Genomic DNA, 27,275 nt, shown 5'->3' with positions numbered 1-27,275 from the left:
CTCTGTTTTTCATTATATTTAAAATAATTGTTTGTGGAGGTTGTATCATAGTCATATCATTAGCTGCTTTCAATGTTATTCTTTAAAATATATTAATAAATAAATATGCATGGATTATGTAATGGAGGTTCCTGGAAAAGCTGCACCTACCATACCTTAAACACTGCCTTAACCACTACACCAAACTGGGTCTCTTTCTCTACTATTTGTGGGCAAAGCAAATTTAAAACTGGAAGAAAAATTGAAACAAAATCTCTACTACTGTTAGGAGAAACTCCCCATCACACCCCGTAATATCAGCATGTACACAAACACATCACACACATGCTGCTTTTATGACAGCCTTCTGTAAGGCTTTTTTGAAAGCGAAGCTTACCAGCCTTCTCCTCATTTACTTCTGCCTGGAGCACTAATAACTTCATTCTATAATTTAACAACAACAACAACAACAACAAAATGGAAAGGCATGGAGGAAAAAAACATATTGAAGTCATGAATTTCCATCATACAGTTTTACTCTCAGGCTGCTGGGCAAATGTCGCGGTAGAATGTATTGACAGAAGACTTATGGCATTGGATAAAATGGTTTTTGCTCTATTCAAAGCTCAACTGGAGTGCTTTGTTTGATTCCACAGCATGCATTCATTAAGATAGAGGCAACCTAGAAAAAACTGGGAGAACTGGCAAGAGGACAAATAGCTCACAAATATGGTTTAGGAACATATTCGAAACCAAAAATTTAGGACTTCCATAGCTGAAAGACTGTGCCTGTATATTAGTACATGTATTTGATTTTATCCATGCTTATGAAGGAGGAAGCAATACATCTGCACAGTCCTTTTCTTGATTTCTCAGAATTATAACTAATAGGATTGCAAACATTTTTTCCTTTAAAATGTTTGAGAGAGGAAAAATAACATACTGTTGAGAAAAGTGCTAGACACCAGTATTAATTTTATTTATGAGTTTGTCTCCAGGATCATAGCCATTCTTAGAACATCAAAAGAGTGGTGGGTGTGGCTGAGTGCTTTGTTCAGAAGTATCCCCATCTGCCAAAAAGAAAACAGCAACAAATCAATATACAGCTTGGAAATCTCAAAACAAGTGGCTGTTCCTGGACCATGGGCTTCCATCAAGTAGCAACCTAATAAAACAACTTTGATTAAATCAAAAGGTAGGGGGTTCTCAAACTATGTGTTGTCTCCTCCTATGATTCAGGAGCAACATAAGTAGAGGTGTCACAGAAGTGTTCAGAACTTACCTCACATAAGATTGGCTCATCAAGATGGTAAATCAGTTTTTCATCTGCTTCCTTTTCTTAGCAGAAGAACAAAAGTTTTGAACAGATAACTTTGGGTGTGGCCATTCAGCCAAAAATGCGTTTCTACTATTTCCTAGTAGATATATTTTATATATCAAGTTTAGATACTGCACATCTCACTCTCAGAGTGGATTCTGAATGGTGTTCAACTACAGTAAAAGTATAAAAGCATAAAAACTGTAAAAAATACATCAATAAAAGGAGGCAAGTTAAAACAAAAATACAGTAAGTTAAAGGTTAAAAGATGAAGGGGAAGGTGCTAACTGCCCCTAGGATTGCAGGCCATTCTGCAAAGCCCCATCAGAATTGAGAGAGCAAAGTCTTCAAGATCTTTTGAAAAGCTAGGTAAGTGGGGATCCACATCCTCTCTGGGGGAGAATATTCCAGTGGGTGGAGGCAATGATAAAGACTCTCTTCCTGGTTATCTATTGTCTTGGGAGTTTTATTCATCTGGCAAGCACAGAAATCATTGGTCAATTTTGCCATGATATCACAAAATCTGAGAATCAGTGGTGAAATCCAAATTTTTTTACTACCAGTTCTGTGGGCTGGCTTTGTGGCGTGGCTTAGTGGGCATGGCAGGGGAAGGATACTGCAAAATCCCCATTCCCTCCCCACTCCTGGGGGAAGGATATTGCAAAATCTCCATTCCCACCCCACTCTGGGGCCAGCCAGAGGTGGTATTTGCCAGTTCTCCAAACTACTCAAAATTTTCGCTACCAGTTCTCCGAACTGCTCAAAATTTCCACTACCGGTTCTCCAGAACCTGCTGGATTTCACCCCTGCTGAGAACCCCAGATTTAGATAAATCTAAATCAAAACATAGATTTCCTACTAGCCAATTGGGTTCAAAGTGCAACATAAACCGGTAATAAAGGCAAAGCAGAAGTTTAAGGATTCCAGAAGGCAAATAACAATAGCAATAAGATTTAAGGCCAAGGCAGAAATATGATTAAGACAAACCAAAACATTAAAGAGTCATATGTACCAAATCTGAGGCACCAAAAATGAATTGTACTTATTAACTACTTTTTCTACTACTTTCATGGAAACAGAAGTACTGTCAACTTTTATTCATTATAACTGATCTTGAGTTGGTTCTGGCCTTCATCTTGCCCCATCGCACATTCATGTAATATTTCATTATTCCTATTAAGAATGTATAAACACAATATAGGAAAGGCAGGAAATAGTGTTATCCATGTTTCTAAATATTTCCCAGGGTTTCTTACTATTAGCCACACTATTTAGGATGGGAGTCTTGGATCAACTGGTGAGCCAATGGTTTCCTATTCTGTATGTCAATAATGCTAGGTTCAGTTTCTAGGAATGGGGTTTAGTCTAAACTTATATTCAAGTCAGATATTCCTGAATTAAATGCTAACCAAGTCAGTCAATTATAGATGTAATTTTATTTTCTTGTTTTTCTGTAAATCATACCTACAAAGGTGTTTCATTGCAATCATAGTCATAAATGAGTAACAAACCAAGGCACTAGAAAATAGGGCTTCTCTGTAAGCAATTAAATTTTGAGAAATGTGGTCTTCTTTTAATTGCTGGCTTCTTTCAGATGTTTTTCTAGACGTTTATCAATTCCTTCCAGTATCTGATATTCAATACTATCATTTTGGCTTTTTCCTTTCAAACTGTTTAAATATACAAATTTGATATACGAATTGCTCACGCATACCTGAAAGGGAAAGTGATAAAGATGCTTATTTCTGCATTCTTTATTTACATATTAGTTTTGCATCTCAGAGTTATCACCAAACCAAATCAGCCATATACTGTATGTCAAGCAACATAAAGTTCCAGTTGATCATTCTTGACTAAAATGGCAAACATTGGAAAGCTACAAGCATCTGACAAGCCACCCTATATAGCTGAAGGCCATTTCCTTGCTTATATTTTGTGCAATCTTCAAAATTGATTATGTGTCAGAAATCTCTGCAAGTATAATTCAAATAATTCATTAGAAGCAGTCTTAAAACCATTGAAAAGGAGATGGGGAATAGGATGAATTCTTGTTGTCTGGAATACAAATTTAGTTTTGTCTCATTATCTAGCTGCCATCAGAAAAATCACAATGCATTTATTATCCCTTTTTGATGGTCTATAAAATATACCATAAATATTTAAAAAGCAGAATTGAGATGCATCCATTATGGGTGTTTTGAAAATAGCTACTGAAGTGCCTTTAAATTAACATACAGGAAAATCTAGCTCTCTGTATCATGCTTTTATATCAATCATTACCAGAGTCTAGATCCATTCATAAGATTACTCTCATTTATTTGGATCCTACCTTCAGAATGCAAGGCATATCTGACATTTTCCTTCATTTTACCCTGAAGCATTCCTTGTCTAGTAGGCAAGACTAAGGGAGAATGATTTGTCCAAAAGCCAATTAAATATATCAAGACCAAGTATGGAATAACCATTTCATTGTTGATCCAGTTAGTCACTTCATGCTGCATATTTTGTCCAACCTCACCCTACCTTCCTTCCTCAGACTAAAAAATATTGCTCAACTAATTTTATTGAAACTTCGATTCAATAAAATTAGCAGCTGTACTCAAGAGTTATTATTCCTAAGTGATCATCAAGATAATGCAATAATTGTTCTTGGAGTACATGAAATGAGCCCACATACATCTTTCCTCAATGGTTTGTTTCAATAGTTTGTTGACAAAGACACAATTTGCTATAATCACTTTTTGTAGAGCCATAAAATTTGGTTTTTAATTAACTTGGATTGGGTACAAATCATGCATTAATGTTCTTAATTCTTGTTATGAATTCATTAATTTAGTTAATGTGATTTGTAGCCAGGTTTCCATTTGTTTGTATGTGTGCTTTTACTATGATTTAATTAAATTTTGATGAAGCTAGATAAGCTACTTTAGGGTACAAATTTATTATGTGGCCATTTATATAACAAGAGAAGTTGCTTTCAGTGTCATGGACATCTGTATGAAAAGAAGAGGAAAGGAAAGAGAAAGACAAAGGGGAAAGGAAAGGAAAGGAAAGGAAAGGAAAGGAAAGGAAAGGAAAGGAAAGGAAAGGAAAGGAAAGGAGAAAGTTGTTGTTTAGCACTTTTAACAGAAATTATCCCTTGCAACTCCTCATAAACATTTATGTGTAACAAATATACTTTTTATATTTTAACCAGATAAAAATCATACAAATTTTGGGAAAGAAATAAAGAAATTAGAAAAAAAAATAGTATCAACAAATATAGAAAAAAGAAATGTATATTAACCACTGTTAAAAAAAACCAGTAAGTTGCTTCTTTACATCTTTTTTTCTATTTTCTTTATTTTCCCTATATCTATACAACAAATATATTACTTTCTGAATGGAAGACTGATGTGGGTGCAAAGAGTTAAGCTTGTAGTCAGAGTAAAAGGAGATTTCCACATCAGTAAGAGAGAGTATCACTTGGAAACTGATTTACTTCAAATATATATAAATTCTAAAATTTAGAAACAAAACCAAAATATAGAAACATGTGTATAATACAATATCCATTTTTTAAACCTATTTACAATACAACCTGCCCAAATCTAAAAGGGCTCTGGACAACATAAAACAAAGAGAAAATAACTAAATCAGAATCAGAGCCAACAACAAAAGAATTGCTTCTCTTTTGTTCAGGGTGTGTGTGTGTGAGAAAGAGAGGAGGGGGAGAGGGAGAGGGAGAAGGAAAGGGAGAGAGGGAGGGAGGAAGGGAGAGAGAGGGGAAGAGGGGGGAAAAGAAATCAAGTGAGGCATTTTCAGAATTTTTGACATGCCAATCTAAAAAAGCCTGATCTGATAATCCCACCAGATTGGTTATGATGAGCTCACCAAAGTTCTCTCTTAAATATTGTCATCTGGTAGGATCTAGGAAGCAAGCCTTTTCTATAGCTATGCCTACCCTATGGAATAGCTTCCCCCTTCTGATATATGGAGGGTCCTTGCCCTTTTTGCTCCCCAGAAGAGTGAAGACATGGCTCTTCCTTCAAGTTTTGGGAAGATGAGCACAGCTCATCTTTGGTTTTTAAGAGGACAGTGTTATGGTGCTGACTGAGCTGATGGAGGGAGGGTTGTGTGTGTTCTTGTTAGCTACTGTACCTAGGGCTGTTTTATGTGCTACTGTATAGATAGCCATATACATTTTTCAAATATATAAATGCTCTGATAGCAGGATAAAATCTAATGGGCCTGGAATAATATTCATAGGAAGTATAGCATCTACAAGTGTTCAAAATGAATTGAGATCAGATTTCTCCTTCCTTCCATCCTCTGGCATAGGTATGAGAGATTGTGGGAAGGCTGGAAAAGTCATGGAAGGGAAAGAAGGGTTAAATAATTTGGGGACAGAAGAAGAACTATTGGAAATTTATCTTAAAAACAGTGATTTAATTCAATGACAGGAAACCTAGGAAGAAGCATTTGAAATAATTCAGAGACCCTTCCTTAAACAAACTCACCATTACAGGAAGGTTGGAAATTTCTTTCACAATGTCCAAGGTTTTTCTATTTACATACTACAATTAAAGGTACCTTCCTAAAGTCTGTATAATTCCTGCTTTATTTTTCCCAGGTGTGGAGGCCCAACAATAAGCAGTAAAAGTGAAATGGAGGACATATACTTATATTCCAATGTATATTTGAATGTAAAACATTGTTAGCCTCTCTCTTATTAATTTCTGTCTCAGGCAAAGACTAGAGAAGAAGTCGGTGTTCTATTACAGTAACTCATGGCAAATACACATGTTTAGGTTCCTCTGAGCAAATCTGTACTTGATTTGCCCTATTTTTAATCTATCACATAGGACTGAAGGGAAAATAAAGATAGGAACATTGCAACTAATGGTTATAAATATGAAACTTTATTCTATAGTTATTTAGGGTTCATTTGCACAGCCCTGAAGATGTACAGGTCCTCGATGTATGACCACAATTGAGCCCAATGCTTATAATGCTAAGTGACACATTTGTTAAGTGAGTTTTGCCCCATTTTATGCCCTTTTTGTTACAGTTGTTAAGTGCATCACTGCGGTTGTTAAATTAGTAATACGGTTGTTAAGAGAATCTGGCTTCCTCACTGACTTTGCTTATCAAAAGTTGCAAAAGGGGATCACATGACTAGGGAACACTGCAACCGTCATAAATATGAACAGCTGCAAAGCATCCTAATTTTGAGCATGAGGATGCTGCAAGGGTTGTAAATGTGAAAAACGGTCATACCAGTAAGTCACTTTTTTCAGTGAAGTTGTAACTTTGAACTGTCACTAACTGAATTGTTGTAAATCGAGGACTACTTATACTTTCATCCTATCCTTGCAGTGTCCCTGCAACAAGATTGGCAGAGTTGTTGCCCATACACAAGGGTGATGTTTGCTACTGCTGTTGGGAGGATAGAGTAGTGCTTCCACAGCCCTGCTGTAAATATGTTCCCTCCTTAAGTGGAGGAAGGCAGATCTGGGGCCACTTGCCAGGGAGAAACACTGCACTGAACTACTACACCTGTATCTATCCATACACAAAGCATCTGCATCCAGCTCCATCATTACATTGCCCCCATGAATTGACCCACTCTTCCCTTCCCTTGGCACGGTCAGCAACCACAATGTAAGACAGCCAGGAAAATTGACTGTGCCCTCCATGGCTTCTGGGAAACTAGGGGATTTCCCTGTTTCCAAAACGGAGGTTTTCTGGGTGATACTCTGTTCTTTTCAACAGCCAAGCTGAAATGGCAATGGAAGCACAGAGCTCTACATATAGAAAGGAAGTGGCCATCTTGTAGGATTTTCCATCTGACACAGAATGTTTGCATAAGAAGTCTTATTCTGTTTCCCAATGGAAAAGATCACTTTCCTGATGAGTTTCAGTCTAGCCTCAGCAACAGGCTGGTCCTCAAATGGAGGCATTGTTGAGAGGACACATCCTCAATAAACGAGAAGTACAGTAGTTATTTTGGAGCCAAGATAGGGAAACTGTGTGGATGATCCACAAAAAAGCAGAACAATGCATTCATTTTGCACATTCTCACAGGTAATCCTGGACAATGAAATTAGCTGGTAACACTTTCTTATTTCATAATGGGAAGAGGACTTGGGAATGGCAGTATGACAGCAAGGTAAAGTAACTTAAGAATCTAGGAGCGAGCGGGAATGATCAGAAATTGGAGGCCAATGTGACATTAACATTCACAAAATATCTATCTACCATAAGCCAAAATATGAATTATTTATTAAAAAAAATAAAGGTGGGATAAAAATGAATAAATAAATAATAGTATTGCCATTAATCCTTTAAGTCAGCCAGGATGCTCCTCACTCCCAGCCTGTTGCCTTCTTTTGAGAGGAAAGCACACATTTAATTAAATATTTATCATTTTATTTTCTAAGAAAGCCTGCATGAGGCCCAGTGATATTTTTGTAAATAAAGATGATGCTAGAGACTGCTGTTCTACTCTGCTGTTCTATTCCTGCTCTCCATTTTATAGTTTTAAAATTAACACAAGCTTTTTAAGAATCTTTAAGAAGTCAAACTGGGCAAAGAGTTTGGGAAACACCGAAGATATTTCTGCTACATTTAATCCCTGGGCTGTTTATTGACAAATTTTCGGAATTCTCTATTTGAATTTGATTTGCGAGACCAGTGTAAGCAAAGCTGTGTCATACAGTTTCTGAGCAAACAACCAAACACATTTGTTCTTCTACTGCAACAGGTGCAATCTGCTTTATAACTCATTTTTTTCCTGAAATGACAGAAAGCCAACTTTTCAGAAATCTACATGTGGTATAGATAATTTCACTTCTTGTTGCATGAGGCTGATATGCTATATTATCTCCCCCCCCCAAATCAGATTTTTTTTTCTTCTCCTCTAATTGGCTTGACATATTAACAGCAAACATAATTTTACTGGGTCCTACCCTTCCAATTTGAAGCCTTTTACAAATTATTGTTATGTAAAAAAATAAAAATAGTAACAAGCATGCATCATAATTTCATTTTCTAAATCTACCCCCTCAGTGGTTCCCTGTGGCTGAGAAACAGAACTGTATCATGGTTACATTCGCAAGATATAAGCAGACCTCTGTCCTGGACATAATATCCTGCAAGGCAAGTTTTTATGCACTGAAATTTTCCTTCCAAAAGAGAAACACATCTTTAACTTGTCTGTTGCTCAAATAAGGCGGGAAATCATTTAAAATCTAAATATAAAGTTCCCTTGAGGTAAAAGCAACACAATCTCTGCTTGTATTTTAATAGGATTCCTGCATAATTAATGTGAGGATTGAGCTTGCTTAGCTCTTCCTCTCTAGCGTTCCTAGCCTGCACATTCAAAAGAACAAAGGCCAGCTTTCATTTTAGTTGCTTCAGGAAACATCAGTGTTTTTCCATTCACAAATAAGGCAAGCATATTGGTAGACGCAAACATGAGGCCTGCCTTAGAGGAAAGCAGGATCTGTTGTTCTTCATTCCTCATTTCATTTTCAGTTTCAACTTTCCATCACTATCTGGAGCTCACTCACTAATTAGTTGTAATGAAGTTTACATATCCTAAAAAAACTAGAGCAGTGTCTAAAAACTATTTTGGTGAACTATCTGCAATAAATATGTGCAAAGTCAACATATGTCAGAATTGCAGAAGATTATTTAGATAAAGAATGTGGATAGCCTTCAGTTTTTATTTTTTATGTATTATGCCTGCAAAGCATATACATTTTGCACATTCTCAGAGTAGCACTGAAGTATATTGAGGCTTATGGACAGAGGAGTATAAAGTACAATGCAGCATCTGCATGTTTTGGGGAGTTTTAGCCAGTTTTTGCAGCAAGCAAAACGGAATACCTAAATTAAGTTGCTTTTGGCACATATTTTATAGTCTCAAAACTTAATTACAATAGATTCTAATTTTGTGTGGTTCTCTTATTCCATTTTTAAAAAAACAAATGCAAGATACAAGTAGATATACAAATAAATATTCTTACACATATAAAAACATTCTATTTAAAACATTATATTTGCATACATCAGAAGCAGACTTGATCTGAACCCAGTTCATGTAAGAAAACTAAAGATGAGTCAGATACATGGCCTCAACAATGTGCAAGATATTTTAGTCCTACAGATGACTTGGAATGAGTTACAGTCATACAACCCTCTATCAGGGAGTGCTATCAGGAAGTACCAGGACTATAAGGAAATATTAAATGAAAGCCATCACTGATCCAAGTTTCTTATCACTTGCACCCACTCAGTTTTCCTGACATGTTATGAAAATGGCTATGCTTTCTTTTAAGATTTCTGATTTCTTTTTTAAACTATCATTGCCAATTTCAGTTTCCTCTACACTATCTTATATTGAACAGGGTTTCATTTCAAATTGTTGTTCTAACAATCTATTTTTTCCTCGTTTGCTTCCTTGAGCATTCAAATGCTTAATACAGTTAATATAAACATTATTAGTTACTAATTGTCATTGAGCCCAATACAACTAGTGGGGACTGTATAGACAAATACCAGCCATCCTGATCTATCTTTAATAAGAAGTTGAAAATAGCTCTTTCAAGGAGTAATCTCTTTGGACCTGTCAATATATTTTATCCTCCTCTTTTATCCTGCCTATCATTCACTTGCATTTTAGGTACAAAGTATATTAATTTCCCTTTGTTGATAATTATCTCAATGCAGCCATCATATTTTATTTTGTCCAGGATGGATTTATAGGCTCTTCTTGCCACTCATAATGCTCTTAATAATCATCTCCAAATCCATAATTTCAAGATATGTATCTCAATTTTCTTGGTCTTTTTCAATTTCCAGCTTTACCACTGGAAAGACCACTGACTTAACTGTTTTACATCTTTTATCAGTAGTTTAAATTTTGCAGGTTAATATAGAGAGAAAATTGTTGCCCTCTTACCTGGAAATAAACTTCATTAAACTTTTATTTTACTAGAATATATTTATGGATTTTCCTTTAATGTCTTAAGTTCAAAATGCACTTGACAATTAAATCTGAATCTTTCCAAAATGGGTGCCCTCCATCTGTGCTAAATTTCCCATAATTTTCAGCCACCTTGGCAAACAACAAGACTATGACCACATGAACTGTAAATTATAGTTTATTCCAGCAGTACTGTTGCCAAAAAACAACACAGATGTGCCAAAGAAATCACCAAGAGTTGAGCTCAGCCAAATTTTTACTTTTACCTAAATCTGTACTTTTTTGGGGGGGGGGGATCAAATCAAATGTGTCTCAAAAGTAGTGTTTTGACACCTACAGTTATAGTTACTTAATAGTTACTTTAACTATTAAGGAGGCCCACAAACTGATAACTACAGTAAAAAAAACCCTAAACTACATTGTAATCTTGGCACACCCCCTTCCATCCTATATCATCAATCTGATGCTTTTCAGATGGGCATGTAATAGACTGCACTAGCATGATAACATTTATAATATATTTAAATTGGAGGGGGGAAGCGCACCCACCCTTGTACTTTCATTTCCAAAGAGAAGGATTAGAAGGGCTGTGAGTGCCAACCAGTGGTGAAATCCAAATTTTTTTACTACCTGTTTTGTGGGTGTGGCTTAGTGGGCGTGGCTTAGCTTGGTGTGCGTGGCTTGGTAGGTGTGGCAGGGGAAGGATACTGCAAAATCTCCATTCCCACCCCACTCCAGAGGAAGGATACTGCAAAATTCCCATTCCCACCCCACTCCTGAGGAAGGATACTGCAAAATCTCCATTCCCACCACACTCCAGGGGAAGGATACTGCAAAATCTCCATTCCCACCCCACTCCAGGGAAAGGATACTGCAAAATCCCCATTCCCACTACACACCAGGATACTGCAAAATCTCCATGCCCACCCCACTCCAGGGGAAGGATACTGCAAAATCTCCATTCCCACCCAACTCTAGGGGAAGGATACTGCAAAATCCCCATTCCCTCCCCACTCATGGGGGGAAAGGATATTGCAAAATCCCCATTCCCACCCCACTCTGGGACCAGCCAGTGTTATTTGCCGGTTCTCCGAACTACTCAAAATTTCAGCTGCTGGTTCTCCGAACTGCTCAATATTTCTACTACCGGTTCTCCAGAACCTGTTGGATTTCACCCCTGGTGCCAACCTTTTTTGCTTCTGCACATGAGTGACAAGCTAAATGTTTTGCCTTTTCTTTTCTTTGAGCAATTCTTAGTTTTATCCTGCTTCAAGTCTAATTCTCAGCTTCTGGTGACCTCATGGATATGTGTTTGTGATTTACTTGGAAACGATATTAAAGTGGTTTGCTACTGCTTCCTTCCAGGCTGTTTTGCGATACTTTGCGTCTCTAACACACCCTTTGGATTTCCTCTCCCGGCATTGGGAGCACTGACCTCGCACAGCATTTCGGCCAAGGTCAGCTACTTGCTGCCACCTAGCTCGACCAACCTGGACTAGCATAGGGAACTAATTTGCGTGTAACTTCAACTACAGTAACTACCTCTCCGGACTGGCGTAGTAGAGACCAAGAGCTACGCAGGCACAATACTTTTTTTTTTTTAATTATTATTTTTCAGGCTGTCTAAAGTATTGCCCGATGAAAATGTCGTTTTTCTCTGGCCCCGCTAACATCAACATGATCCATATCCTGACTATGCGATTCCTTTCATACCCTTTGCTACCGTCTTTAGTTTCATTTCGCTTTCTTTTCTTTTTTCTTCTTCTCCGAGGTAAGGCATTTCAGGCACTGCTTCGGCCCTCCTTTTAGTACAGAGGTCCAAGAAGGAGCCAGTCGCAAGAAAGGTCTTTTTGACGTAGGCGTCGCAACCGGGTTCCTTCTCGCTTGCAAAGCTGGAGAAGGGGGACCGCGCATGTAGTTTAAGGGAGTCATTCCGAGGTCCCGTCATGTATTATAAATTCGGCGGCTTCACGCAGAGGCTGGTTGGGGCCGGCGCTCCCGCTGCCTATTCCGCTCAGGTAACGAGAATCCTGTTGCCGAGCGACCGGCGAGTTGACCTTCACGGTTTTATTCTGTTGCAAACGGAAGGATTTCCCTACGAGGCTCATTTCTCTTTAGGCGCCGGAGAACGCGAAAAGCGGCGGGGGTGGGAGAGGGCGATGCCTTACGAAAGGATGCCGAAGGGGTCTACAGGGGCACGTGGGTGACAGCGGAGAGGTGGCGGTTGCTGTTGCTGAACCCTTCCCTGCTGATTGGCTAAAAGAAACGGAATTGCACTTTCTCCGGGTGTTCCTGTGGCACGAGGAGCAACCAACGGTCACGGGCACGTGGCCTTGACCTTGTGCTGTTGGAAAGAGACGCCTTTCCAACAGCACATATTCAGGCATTATGATTCCGTGTGTACAAGTGACCTAGAGTCCATGTATATAGTTATTTAATTCAGGTGTTTTTTTTGTTTTTTAAAAAACAAACCTTCAGAGCAATTCCAAAATGGACAACCCTTTTACTGGATGGGGAAAAAAAGACATTTCTTCTGATTATCCTATTTTTAAACTTTTCTGCCAGGTTTTTGCAAGGCTCTAATATGCAGATAGTGTGTGTTGAACTTAATAGTTACTGATCTTTAATATTGTATGAATTTAAGGGAGGAATAGATAATCTAAAAGGCACTGATTTTTTTCCAGAGCCCCAATCTTTCCAAACCCAGAAAGGATTTCCTAATGTGCAAGAAAGAAAAAAGGATACTTTTTTTTCTTTAGTTTTGATTAAAAAGAATTCCAAGTCAAGGGGGAAAATGACCCACATGAAAATGAAAATACATAGAAGAAAAGAGGCAAATTAAATTCAATCAATTAATGCAGTGTTTCCCAAACTTGGGAACTTTAAGAAGTGTGGACTTCAACTCCCAGAATTCCCCATCCAGCATGGCTGGCTGTGGGATTTTGGGAGTTGAAGTCCATACATCTTGAAGTTCCCAAGTTTGGGAAACACTGAATTAATGTGTTAAAAGGTGGGAGGAACATTTGTATATACAATTAAGGTCTGTAATACCTGAACCTACTCTTTTAAAAGGAAAAACCTACACACATAGAAGTTGCTTAATAAATTAGTTTGGGAAATTGATTTATTTACAGTTCAGGTATCACAAACGGGGATAAACCCTGCTAATCACATGCAAATATGATGAACTTCCAAGGACAAAGTCTTTAAGACTCTTGACCTTTATAGTAAAGGTTATAGGAAGTGATACAAGCATGTTGTTATAGTAATTATAGTAATTATTTCTGCTTTGGGCCAGGGTTGCTGAAATAAATTTTATTTAGTTTTTCTGGTTAACTGATTACTACTTTAAATAGAGTTTATGTCTAGGTTCCATGACAATTTATGTATTAGGACATTCTTATATTTAATTTTTTATTCAGTACCACAGCCTTAAAAAGGGTTTCATACAAACAAATTACGAGCTGACAAAAAGCACGATAAATCTTTTGCCTGCCATTTAACTTGGCTTTCATGCTGACTGCAGGGAAGGGCAAGCGTTTCCACTAATTTGCTTGACAGAAAGCATTTTTTTTAAAAAAAATTGATATATATGCCGCCCTTCTCCGGAGACTCAGGGCGGCTTACAATGCGTTAAGCAATAGCCTTCATACTTTTGTATATTTATACAAAGTCAGCTTATTGCCCCCACAACTGGGTCCTCAATTTACCTACCTTAGAAAGGATGGAAGGCTGAGTCAACCTTGAGCCTGGCGAGATTCGAACCTGCAGTAATTGCAGGCAGCTGGTCTTAATAACAGGGTGCTTTAGACCACTGTACTACCAAGGCTCTTTTAAAAAATAATTTATTAAAATATTAGGATTTTGCATTTACATGTTGACTTTAAAAGAACTAAGACTGCTTAAGAAAAACATCTATATTCTGAATAAATTCTGGTCTTATGAACTACATAAATTCTGGTTTTGGAAAGACACTATTAGAGACACCTTTAATGCAATAAATTCAAAATTCTACAGTACACAAAAGAGCAAGATGGATTAGCGGCTCTGATTAGCGGTTATATTGTATACCTAGCTGGTTGGTTAACATGATTTTCAGAATGGATTTTATCTTACAGATTGGTTGAATTTATAGAAGGAGCAGGACTTCCAGACAATTAGCATTAATTTTTGTTGGTTAGCAGAAGTCATGCAATAATAAGTTATGTATTGAATAGCTGGGATAAATACAGGTACTTTACATTTGGATGCTTGACAACTGACTTACATTTATAATGGTTACAGTGTCCCAAAGTCATGTAATTCCCTTTTGCAACTTCTGACAAGCAAAGTCAATGGGAAAACCAGATTTACTTAACCCTATTACTAATGTAAGAACTGCAGTGATTCACCTAACAAATGTGGCAAGAAAAGTCATAAAATGGGACAAAACTCACTTAATAAATTTCTCACTTAACAACATAAATGTTGGGCTCAATTGGTGTCTTAGGTAAAGGACTACCTGTACAGAAAATAATCAGTCCAGATTTCTTCCCTCTTGTATTTGTTTAGTGGAGAGTTAAACAAATTTGTTCAGATTGCAAGATTTAATAAGAAGACCAAAATAGAATCTTTTAACACACACTTAACGATGGTCCACTTTATTTGATTAGTCCCAATATCTTCTAATTTGTAGTATAATGCTAAAAACATTTGAAATATTTATTGGGCCTTAATTATAAACTACTAGTGAAGTATGACTCACCATTGGAACAGGTCAGAGATTGTATGATTAAATTGATGTAGGATTTGAATACAATAGTAGAAATGGCAACCGTCAAAATTTCAGTGGAAAAACATTAAATTTACTGCAAATATATTTATAAAGAATCAGTATGTTTTATTGATGTACTTTGATGTTACTTTGATTGCAAAAATTAACAATTTTCAAAAAATTGCTGGAAATGTAATGAGCAGATTGGATCATTTTTTTTTGCTAATTGCTGGCTATATGATTCTTACTAGAATGAAACAAATCTAAAAATCAAATTCTCATTTCAATCTATGATATTCTTATAAATACCAAAAATTATTTTTCCTCAAATTATTTTCAATTAGCTTCATATGTGATAACTTCTGCAAGATACTACCCTGTTTCCCCTAAAATAAGACACCCTCTGATAATAAGCCCAATCGGGCTTTTGAGCGCATGCACTAAAATAAGCCATCCCCTGAAAATAAGCCCTTCCCAAAAATATTTAAACTCATGCGCAGCCAGGCCCTGACATTTCCTCTGGTTTCCTCCATACACCCCAGAATAATAAGACCTCCCCAAAAATAAGGCCAAGTGCTTATTTCGGGGTTCAAAACAATTTTAAGACGGTCTTATTTTCGGGAAAACACAGTATATACTGCTTACTGGAAAGGTTGTCTCATCCCTTCAGTGGAAGAATAATCACGTTTTGGGAGTATACTTTGATATTTAGAATAATTTTGTACCTTAGATATGATACAGATTCTTAGCTCTAATACATAAAATGGTTCCATACCTAAAGTGTAGATTTATCCATATAATTTATATTTAGGAATTATGAGACATTCTTAGTAATGTGGATTGAATTTATTATAGCTAATTCAGATAATTCCATTTAGTGAATTGTATTGACTCTGATTCCTTATATTGACTTTTAGCTCAAGTTTAATAGTGACTTTTAGTTTTTTAACATAACATATACAGGTAGTCCTCATTTGTAAGTACAGTTGGGACCAGCAGCTTGGTTGTCAAGCGAAGTGATCAGTAAACAAAACTATGATTGTGTTTATTATCTTAATTCAACTTTGTTTACAGACTAGTAATGGTCATAAATGCAAGGATTGGTCATAAAGTTACTTTTCATCATCATTGTAACCAGGGTGGATTTGATTTAAATTGTGATTTAAATCACTAGTAAAAAGGCTTGATTTAAATCAGCTCGATTTAAATCATAATTTTCAAAGAGCAATTGTCATCTCTGTCCCACAGCAGCTCCTCCTCCTCTGACCCACTGTTGACTTACCCACAGTCCCAATATTTCAGAATATACAGCCTCATGCTACATAACTAAGCTCCATTTCATGCTGAATAAACTAAATTATTAATGTATCTTAAATAGAAAACTATATTTGGATAGATTTTTACTCCAAAAGCATTTTATTAAAATAAATTTGATAAAAATAAAAAAAATCCATTTTAAATTTAAAAAATCTGATTTAAATTTTTAAAAATCCAATTTTTTAATTTTTTTTTTAAAATCATCAATTTTTGTCCACCCTGATTGTAACTGTAAATGGTTCCTAAATTAGGATTATCTGTGTATAATATATTTAACTATTTTTGTGTGTGCATGCCTTCAAGTTAGTCTTGATTCCTAGTGACTATCTTGGCAAATTCCTGCAGCTTTCTTAGCAACATTTTTGGAACTGTCTTCTTCCTAAGGCTCAGAGAGTGATTGGCACAAAGTCACCCAGTTAGTTTAATGTTTAAGGTGAGGCTAGAATTCATAGTATCTCAGGTTCTAGCCTGATGTTTTTATCCCACGCACCAAACTGGTTTTCATGTAATTTTTTGCAATTAATTAATGATATATTAGAAAGCTATAACTTCCATTACATTTTTAAAGTCCTAGTTTATTCATCTGCATTACATTCTTTTACTTTTTTTTCATGTTGTTTGTACTTGTATGTTTGTCACCCAGGTTTTTCTCTTAACCATGGTCTGTGACAGACATGGGATTCTCACAAAAGATCAGTACACATTATACTTCTAATGATAAAAAGTAAAAATGGAAAAAAGAAATTATTTCCATAGTGCATCTCTATAATGCATCCTTTTAGCCTTTTAGTAGTATAAAAACAAATAAATGGTTTTAGCCCTTCATTTGAAAGATATGTGAATCTTGCAAGAGATAAAATATAACTATTTTTAAAATAATTGGCTGATGGCTACATATGCATAGTGCCTTGTTTTATATTCTAAATATAATTTTAAAATCTGATTCACACAAACCCATATCAAATGGTAATAGGTACATACACATCTGAATCTTATTTTATGTAAGCAAATTAACAAATCAGGTTGTCTTCCATCAAAGTGTAGTTTCCTATTCCCTATAAACTGGACAACTTCAGGATAAGACAGGACATTGAAACATAGTCTAAAGCTGGCTTTATAACCTGGCTTGTTCTAAATATGCTTTGCATGGCATGGGCATGTTTATTTCATAGTTCATGTTTATTTCCACCATGAAGAGAACAGTAAAGAGAACACATGCTCCTCTCCTACTATTGTGCATGTTTTTCAATTACTTTGTTACTTGATAGTTTAAAATTAATGATTGAACTGAAAAATATAGCATACAGATTCTGTGCAGCAAAGTAAAATATTCAAAAAGGTAATGTCAATAAACTCTGTAAATAGCTACTGCTTTCAAGCTAACTACACAGTCTGATAAATATGTTGAGCATCTAATCTTTATAATGGAGCTGTAAGATTCTAAGCAGTAATCTGTTCTTCCCATTTTGAATAATCATAAAAATAAAATTAATAAAGATTAATATTTTAAAATGTTCCTTCCTTTAGCAGCTTATTCTTTAAAAATGGGATTAACTGTGTCTCCGTTCACAGCAACTGTAATCATGAGAAAGAGACCAAGCTTCCATACAACAGTTTGTAAATATTAAAGAAATATCAGGGTCCTAATATAAATCAAGGTTCAGAACTTGTCCTCAAAAAACAACACTTTGAACTGAGTAAATTTACAGGCACAGATCTCGTGTTAATTTTTATCTAGCTGGGATCCTACTGCATGTCCTGATAAATATAATTACACTAAATGCACCATTTGTTTTTAAAAAGTGTTTTTGATTGGCAGACAGTTTGATGGATGAGGTAACAAAAAGCAATTAGTAGGCATTAATTTCAAGTATACACTTATTAACCTTGTTAAAATGCAAATTTAATTCTCAGCACATTGTGTTCACACTTGCTGTCTGGAATAATAAACTAGATCTGTATAAAGGTGATTGTAGTTGTGCTCCATAATGTGTTTACTTCAGTGTAGCCTTATTAAATTCAGTTGTGAATTACAAATTGCCATGGGGGGTGGGGGAGTAAAGCTTTTCAGAATAATTTATATTCTGAGTCTTCACTGGCAGTATTTGAATGCATAAAGATATATTGCATTCTGGAGGGAATGTGTTCAACCCATAATTAGTGTTTGTTCAGGAATGCTCATAAATGTGATCAAAATTCCTCAGTAATGAAGGTAAATGGATTTCTGGTTTAGAATGAAACTTGCTATCTTTATTTTCTCCCATCTGAAGTCAACTTCCATGCTTATTTTAAGACTGCTACCGTTCAAAGATATCCTGAGATAACTGAGCAAAATGGGTTTATTACCGCATTGAACACTCTGGAAAGGACAGGAAGGGACAAGTGTACACCCACAATTAAGCATTCTTCAGCTTTTCAGTTTATCCTACTAAGCAATAGTACCCTGTCTTGTTATTTCTTTCCCACTATTCAAATTTATTCTCATGCCAGGAATCTTGACAGTACTGTATGGACTGAAGTAATGAACGGATGGATTTTTTGTGTCACAACTGACACAAAACACTGTAATAGTCAGGGATATTTGTATGATGGTCAGATGAGTCAAGGTGATGGCCACAGTCATGCATGCAGAAGGGCAGGGCTTCATTCACATTATTGTGGCTACCATTTTGACTTTAATTGGGGGGGGGGAAAATCCCTTCTCTATGTTAACAAAATCTGTGGGCTGCCTAACTAATTGTGCTCTAAATATGTATTTTGTCGATATTTCTGGAATAGTCCAACTTTTGTTCATCAGGCTCCAAGCAGCTGACAAAATATAGGAAAATCCACAATCTAGAAATTTTTCATTCCAGGTCAAATCAGATGTGCTTTTGTTTCATACTCTTTTGTTGATTGCTAATTGTTGTTTTCAATTGCATACATTTTTATTTAGGGATTCAAGCCAGTAGTATCTGTGGAGTCTCCAGCTGTGATATTTGATACCCCAATTAAAGTTGCCCCAGACAAACAAAACAAGGTTGGGAGTTTGGTTAAGAACAAAGTACCAGAACTGCAGAAATTATTTCAGGTGAGAATTTAAAAAAAAAAAAAAAAAAAAATCTGTAAATACTCTTAATGTGTACTTGATATGTTTCAGCTCTGCCTGTCATATTTAGAAGTTAGCATCTCTGTTTTTGCACTATAGTCAAATCTGTACGTTTAATGAAAAACACAGAACATGCACAGTTACACTTAGAAAGTATGGATTCTATTTCTATAGTAGCAGCATTCCTAACATATTTTTATGTAAATAATGCTTTTTTTTTTTTTTGCTTCTTTGGTCTTGCTTGTCATGTTTTAGTTTTGAATAATACAGATCCAGGTTAACATCTTTGCCACTTTGTTCTTTGTGGGATTGTATCTGGCAATCATTTTAATTTTTGTAAGAAAGTGTATGATGCCTATTTGGGACTTGAGGTCATTTTTGAAAATAGTGCTTGAACTTACATTTTGCATAGCAACATTTTGTTAATATAAAAAGGCATGGGACAAGGAGCTAAGTAGTTATCAAAAAATGGTCATAGATACTCATACTAACTAATCCAGGAAATTATATTACATATTTTTAAATGACACAGATTTCTCAAGATTCTGAAATTTATGTAAAATGTACAACATAGATAATTAGAACATTTTATTTGAAGATGAGCTAATTGGCAGGTTCCAATTTAATTTTTCCCCAGGTTTTGCATAAATATTAATTTCCCCACTGTATTAACTCGTATGTATATCTTTTGTGGATAGAGGCCGGATGATATTCCAATACATCTGAAACGAAGTGTTCCTGATCGACTTCTATACCGGACCACTATGGCATTAACAATAGGAGGGGCCATCTACTGTCTGATAGCTCTCTATATGGCCACCACTCCCAAAAGAGAGAAGTGAATAATGTATGTCCAGAAAGATCGTCATCTAACTTTGCTCTGAAAAGGAAGAGTTGCACTTAACCTTCTGCTATTATACTGAAGTCATATGATAATATATTGCATATTCTTGGGTTTCATGATGAGTTAAAGACAAACATAGAGTAATGTGAGGAATTTAGAGTAAAATCACTACCATGGTGGAGAAAGTTATCATCTTATGTAGTTTTGCAGATTCCTCTACCCAACTGTCAGTAAAATAAAACTCATGTAGAATGGTTAGCCTGAAGAACTTCCTAATAATAATAAGTTGATAGTTGATGCAGTGAGAGAGAGAGAGAGAAGAATCTGACACTGAAGATGTTACCATCTGCTGAAATTTTGGATGTAATTTTTGTGGAGTCGTATTTGATAAAGAATTATTTTATTCTAACCTACCACAACTTTCTGTTCAGAATAATTGTACACGTCATTAATTCTGCTTCTCTCTTGCACATTTCTTAGAAAGAGTGTTGCATTTAAGGTTCTGTGTAGCACATTAATTCCACAATGGTTGCCTATCACTTTGGAAATATTTTTATTTCACCATTGGAATAAGTATAGAAAAATAAATAATTTATTCCTGCAAATTTGTCTAGTCTTTTCTTAAATGATAAAATGGAATGATTTCTAAAATGTTGGTTTGCTTTCCATTTTTGTCACTAGATTGCTGATTGTTTGATTTTCTGATACTGTATTAAAATTGCACAATTCCACTGTTATACAAAAGTAGATACAACTGAATTATTATCCACATAAAATGGTTTAATGTTTCCCCAAAATTAAAATGGAAAGCATCACTGTATTTAAGTTCTGTTTGCTTTGTTAAACCGGCTTGAATGAGCTAAGTAATAGCATTGGTATCAGTGGTGGGTTTCTACTGGTTCGTCCCGGTTCAGGCAAACCGGTAATGGCGGCAGCGCAAGGCTCTGCCCACCCGCCTGGACGCTCTGCGCACGCTCACAGTTCCAAACCGGTAGCGAAGGTAAGTGGAACCCACTACTGATTGGTATAATTTAATAAAATACAGTTGAAATATTTTTGCAGTGACATAATAAAAACATGGCAATAACTAGCAAAACATATAAAGTTAATATGAACTACATAGTAATTTTGGGCAGGGGTATGACAAAAGGCCTGTATGTGCATACACATTTAAGCAGGATTGGACATAATTAATACTTGAATTCTAAGAATTTTTTGAGAAATACCATTACTAAGATTGATATCCCACATCTACCTGTGCATTTAATTTTGCTTCTTTTGTTTGTCTCAAATTTTCTGTTATTTGCACTTATCAATCAGAATAATTTTGAATAGTCTTTATAAGCTAATAGCAGTTTCTCCCAAATTTCTGATAACTGAAAATTGGATAAGCTTCACTCTTCATCCATATTTTTTAATGAAATAATTGTAGCATACTGGACCCAGGACTGATCCTTATGGCACTCAATTCAATAGTTCTCTAATTAAGATGTAGAACCATTGATGAGCACTCTTGAGTATACTTCTGAATGAACTATAATATATTCAGTTGTCATGCACCTATACCTAATCTGCTAATCAGCATATCATGGAGTACTAAATAAGCTTTGCTGAAGATTATATAGTTATTTCATCATCATTTTCAAATCTTTTAAGGAAAATGGGTTTTTGTATTCAAGTCATTTTATGCAGTTTATGCAAGATTTTTCAAAAGTGGATTTCCATTGCTGCCTTCCTAGGACTGGATAGAAGTGACTGGCCCAAAGTCATCCAGTTGGCACCTTCCAAGATTTCTCAAAAGATAATAAATGTGATTGAATAGCTCATTCACCCTGTGATGCAGTTCATCTATTCCTAGAGATTTAAATTAAGTAAGAAATAAAAAGGTATAACCTGACCATGTTTCTGGCCTCTTGAGTTTCAATCCTAGTCCTTCATCCTGTTTTTACCAGTTTCCCTGGAAGCAACTTTGTTGGAGAAAATGGAATCCAAATAAGAGTTCAGCTCTGTTTTGCCTTCGTCATCTGTTTCTCAACTTGACTGAGCAACTGATATGTTAATTTTCTTCTTCAGTATATGTCAAAAATGTGCAGAAGTAACAGAATTGTAGAAGTGGTGTTAGTTGTAACATCACTTGGACAATTCTGTGTTACTTGTGCATATTTTTCTTTGGTGACATGTACTGAAGGTGACTCAGAATGAACTGAGACAGGTAAAGATGCCAAGAACAAAAATAATTCTTGAGATGTGTTCAAAATTCTACAGTTCAATGAGCATTGTAAAATATATTTAAAAATTCCAATAATGTACTGAAAGTAAGCAAAAGTTCTAGAAAAATAGTAGGGTTACTCTTCCCCCCTCCCCCACATCCAGAGAGGTAGGTTTCTACCAAGATGTTTAAAACAATTACTGTATTATTAAAAGTGCAAATGAAATTAGCTTTTAAACATTATGCACATAAACCTGGAACTATGAGGCTTATTGATCACCTTTCCCAAATGGATTATTTGAAATTGGCCTACAATTGATGGATCTGATTTTGTCCTCAAAGAAAAATGCAGATTTTTCATAATGAGCCACCAACTATTTCAGCTCCTGGTGACTATCCTACATAATATGGAAAAACAAAGCTGTTCTGTTCTGTTCTGTTCTGTATAGATACAATGTATAAAATTCTCCAATCAAATTCAGATATAATCTAGATCCATCTAGTACTTTAGTCAGATAATTTTAACGAGTCCTCCACTCCTGTAGAAATATATATAGCCTGTAGTAATCTCTCCTTAACAATAATGTTCCTTAGGATTCCTCCACGTCCAGTTGCACTTGGTTTCCTTCTTTCCTTCCTTCCTTCCTTCCTTCCTTCCTTCCTTCCTTCCTTCCTTCCTTCCTTCCTTCCTTCCTTCCTTCCTACCTACCTACCTACCTACCTACCTACCTACCTACCTACCTACCATGAATCTGACTTTTCAATTATAAATGTTGCAGTACATGTTAATGGTGAAGTATGAATAAATAATGTGGTTATTCTTCACAGAACAGTGAAGCTGATAGTGATTTTGACATTTCCCCAAATGATATGTGGACCAAGCTGCCTTTAAGGCAGCTGTGCTGTCACAAGGGCTTAATGAATTGACCTGGCTGTAGACAGAGGTGTAGATAACAATCGACTGGTCAAGCCTGGAGTATAGGTGTTTTGTTGCTAGAGTCCTGAATGGGAGCACCCGCCCACCTCAACTACTGTGGGTGATGTTGCTGACTTAAAAAATGGAGAGAGGGGAAGGGAGAGAGAGAGAGAGAGAAATCTGTTCCAAATGAAGTGAATGAAGTGGTGGAAAATACAGTGAGAGTAAGAATTAAGTAGATGGAACGGTTGTCGGTTCCAGATCAGGAAGGGAGAAGAAAGGTCCATGGGCCGCTTTCCTGGAAGAAGGGAAGTGAAGACCTAGAGGTATGAGAGTTCCAGTGAAGATCCAAGTTGGGCGGGAGGGACTCATATCTAAGAAGAAATGAAACATTGTCTGTGGGTAGCTAAGCCTTAACCTCTGGGTAAGAACTAAGCAAGAAGACCCTGAGAAAGTGTGGAGTGAAGTGTGGAGAAAGTGTGGATTCTGTGGAGAAGGAGTAGGTAAATTTGTCTGAGTAAGTACAGGAAAAGATGAAGCCTTGCTGAGTACAGTAAAGTTCAAGCCCATTCCTTTATTTGTACTCTTTGTTAAGCCCAAGAATGCAGGAGGAAGTTGGGAGTGAAAGGGAGAGGAAAGTAAAGGATTTAGGAGGAAACGACACCAGGTAAACACGGATTCTTAAATTGGGACTAGAACTCACAATTGCCTGGTGTCCTAACCACTAAACCATTGTATATGTATATGTGCTACATTTGGGAAACCTATCTTGAATGACTCCTGAGAACATCATACAGGTTAGAATTCTAAATAAGTGAGGATGTGATTACTACAACTTGACCTTATCATCTTTCTAAATTACATTCTTAATTCACTTAGCCAGATACAATTGTCACCAGGTGAATGAAAAGCCATATGAAATAATATAAAGGAACCCAAGCAAGGAGCCATATTTGAATTGACGGACAGAAACATTTTCTTGAATGTTATATCCTTCCTAATTTCTTTAGTAAGGAAATTGGTGATGGTATCAGTAATATGCATGAACTTTAAATTTAGATTAAAAGGATCCTATTTTGCTGGCAAAATGTAATTCATGTTTCCTTACATACTGTTCTGCACAGTTCCTTAAGCACAAGTCTTCTGGGATTCTCTAAATTTAACTCCCATCTCTTCTCTAGTCACCAGGCAGAGCATCTTCCCAATTAGCAACAATTCCCTTAAAAAAAACTTGCTGCAAGCCTCATTATTCTAAATTTATCTCCAACTAGAACAAGCATTTACCCCACTTATAATTAGGTAAAGTACGAGAAAATCCAAGCTACTCCTTTTGACCAAATTCTTTTTCATTAAGTGGCTTTTGTAATGTGAGCATCCCAGTTTTGTTGCCAATCTCAATGACCTTGAAGCAAATCTACCAAACTTTTTTTCCCTTATCAGTGCCATTCCTTCAACTGTTATGGTGGGCAGCGATGGGCCCCCTGTTGATTTGCCTGTCATTCTTGCAGCCTTTGCTAATTTCTTGATATAGGGCATTGGAAAGGTTTGTCTTCACCTTGGTATTTTAATACAATTAAGGAGGATTATATGGATTTCATGATCTATTTTTAACCTGATGCTGAGGACTGAGAACTACATATTGAAAAAGAGAAACAGTGAAATCATAGATCTGCCTCTATGTTGATAGAAAATCAGGAGCTGCTTGTGTCCTTTTTGAGACCCTTTCAGGATTCTGCTTTCTTAGTGGTTAAACTGGGCAAAACTGGTTGGATATCTTTTTACATTAATAAATCAGATCTAGTGTACCTAATGACCTGTATTACATTACAGAGCAGATAGGTCTTAATAGTTGGCTTTTTGGATGAAGAAGAAATGACCAGACTTGGAACAAAGTCAATAAGTTCCCTATTTGAGAACTATCAATTTTAGAGATAAACAACTGTGACAAACACTGGGAAATGGGTCAGAAGGTGAGGATTTTGACACTCAGAAAGCTGGATCAGGATGTTGGCTGCTTTCTTGATGTGAAACCAGCAGTCTCTGGAATGTTCACTGTATGAAATATTAATCTCTTCCTTTTGTATTGATTCTCAATCTATTTGTGAATTAGTCCAAACATTACAAAACAGTAACCAGCCTCCAAGACACCTCTGAAAAATTCTCATTTTTGGATAACTGGAGTATGCAAAGTGGTGTCAGTTAAATGATCTGTGCTCAGATCTACATGAAGAAACTAGCCAATATGAAGTGTACAGTGACCATATTTTCTTGGAAAAAATAATGGAAAAAAACTGAAAAAATGGGTAAATGTTAATTCTTCATGTTTATAAATGTTAATTCTTCATGTTTATAACTTTGCTTTATTGAAGAGTAAAAAAAAAACCTTTACAGAAATGCATATTCTAATAAAAATATTTAAAATCAAACAGTAAATGCAAACTTATTTAAAAGGACAATTCAGCATCCATATTTTTCACACTAATGTATAAGAGTCTGCTTAAATGCCATCATTTGTATGGTAAAATGACCAAAAGGACAAATGTGAGTTTTTGAAAAATGTAGACATCTAAAAGGACAGCTTTGTGGGGGGAGAAAAAAAACCTCTCTTTATAATAAAGGACACAGGTATTTTTGAAGAAGCTGGCTTCTATGTGCATAGTTTCCTTGCTGGATCAGAAAAAAATAAAATAATTGCATTCGAAATCCCACTTTAGCCTCATGTCATCCTGCTGAGAGAAGAGTTAAACTAAGCCATCGGAATCGCTTTTTTAATTGCTTTCTGTTGTCATAAATGGATTTCCTTCCCCTACAGCATCCTCTTGTTAATTGTTCTGCCCTTTTCTGCTGACTACATAGACAGGGGGGGAAAAAACCCCAGCAATACTTATTCCACTTTTCTAGCTGTGGAGAAATCTTTTCCTCTCGTTTGCCCCTTGAACTTTGTCTGTTGTATAAATAATTTTGAACTGCATGATAATCCCTGGAAAAAGATTCTGTAAAAAGTACTATTTCCATTGCTTTTGAACTATCCTAATCTTCAGATCTTTCATCAAGCAAATCTGCTCACTGGGGAGGAATATTATTAGAGGAGGAAAATCTCCTTATGTATTCCAGGCCATTATCTTGTGCTATATGATTATTTGTGCTATTCTCCTGTTTTGTGAAGCAAAACTATGAAGCAGTGAACTGCTTTGTTCCATTTCATGTTTATTTTTTAATGAAGCTGATTTAGCCAAATTGTGCAACCTTTTGATGTTTGAGGTCACACAAAACATTTTGGGGATGACTGAGGAATGCATTGATTGACATTATGAGGCAAAACAGACAAGACTTGTTTTATTCTGTTTAATTTTTTTAGGACCGACCCTGTGCTTTGTATATATGTATATCCCAACCCAAAATGACAAATACGCCATCAGTGTTGAACATTATAGCCAGTGCTGGCTATGGGGGACACCAAAAACAAGCAAACCAAACAAAAAGGAATGTGGAGGACCATATTTGGCTTTGAGGCATGAGAGTGCTCACCCTCACTCTAGTCTTTATGGTAGACAACTGCAATTTCTTCATGGCCCTGAAGAGCGCAGATTGGTTTTGTTGTTCTTGGGAACAATATGGAGCAATATGGAAGTACTTTCTGTTGTCTTTTGCTGTGACGTTTTTCCACTTTCCAGTGTAAGCTATGACTGGGATTTGGGATTTCTCAGCAATTCCCCATTCAAGTACTAACCACATTCAATTTACTTTTTTCATGATCAACTATGGTAAAGTAGTAATTTACAGACTTTTGGATTTATGTATTTAATAATTTTTCATCTCTGTCACTTTAAACATAATATTGAACAGTGGTTCTTGGGGGACTACATACAGTTCAAGTGCC

At 36.1% G+C, this 27,275-nt stretch overlaps 1 protein-coding gene and 1 long non-coding RNA gene across 2 annotated transcripts; one reads left to right on the top strand and one right to left on the bottom strand.

Annotated features, from left to right (window-relative positions):
• Positions 1–2,714: 2,714 nt before the first annotated feature.
• LOC117671650 (uncharacterized) lies at positions 2,715–12,111 on the bottom strand. Its single transcript, XR_004592960.3, has 2 exons — positions 11,982–12,111; positions 2,715–3,011 (listed from the first exon to the last, which is right to left on the bottom strand). It is a non-coding gene; the product is annotated as an uncharacterized LOC117671650 (long non-coding RNA).
• COX7A2L (cytochrome c oxidase subunit 7A2 like) lies at positions 12,075–20,875 on the top strand. Its single transcript, XM_034427692.3, has 3 exons — positions 12,075–12,286; positions 19,274–19,408; positions 20,125–20,875. The coding sequence occupies exons 1-3, from the start codon at positions 12,215–12,217 to the stop codon at positions 20,266–20,268; spliced, it is 351 nt and encodes a 116-aa protein (XP_034283583.1). The 5' UTR covers positions 12,075–12,214; the 3' UTR covers positions 20,269–20,875.
• The last annotated feature ends 6,400 nt before the right edge of the window (positions 20,876–27,275 follow it).

Source organism: Pantherophis guttatus, chromosome 1, assembly GCF_059756535.1.
Source record: "Pantherophis guttatus breed Tessera chromosome 1, ASM5975653v1, whole genome shotgun sequence".
Taxonomy (NCBI): domain Eukaryota; kingdom Metazoa; phylum Chordata; class Lepidosauria; order Squamata; family Colubridae; genus Pantherophis; species Pantherophis guttatus.
The sequence above is the reverse complement of the archived record's forward strand: the minus strand, read 5'-3'. Positions and strand labels throughout refer to the sequence as shown.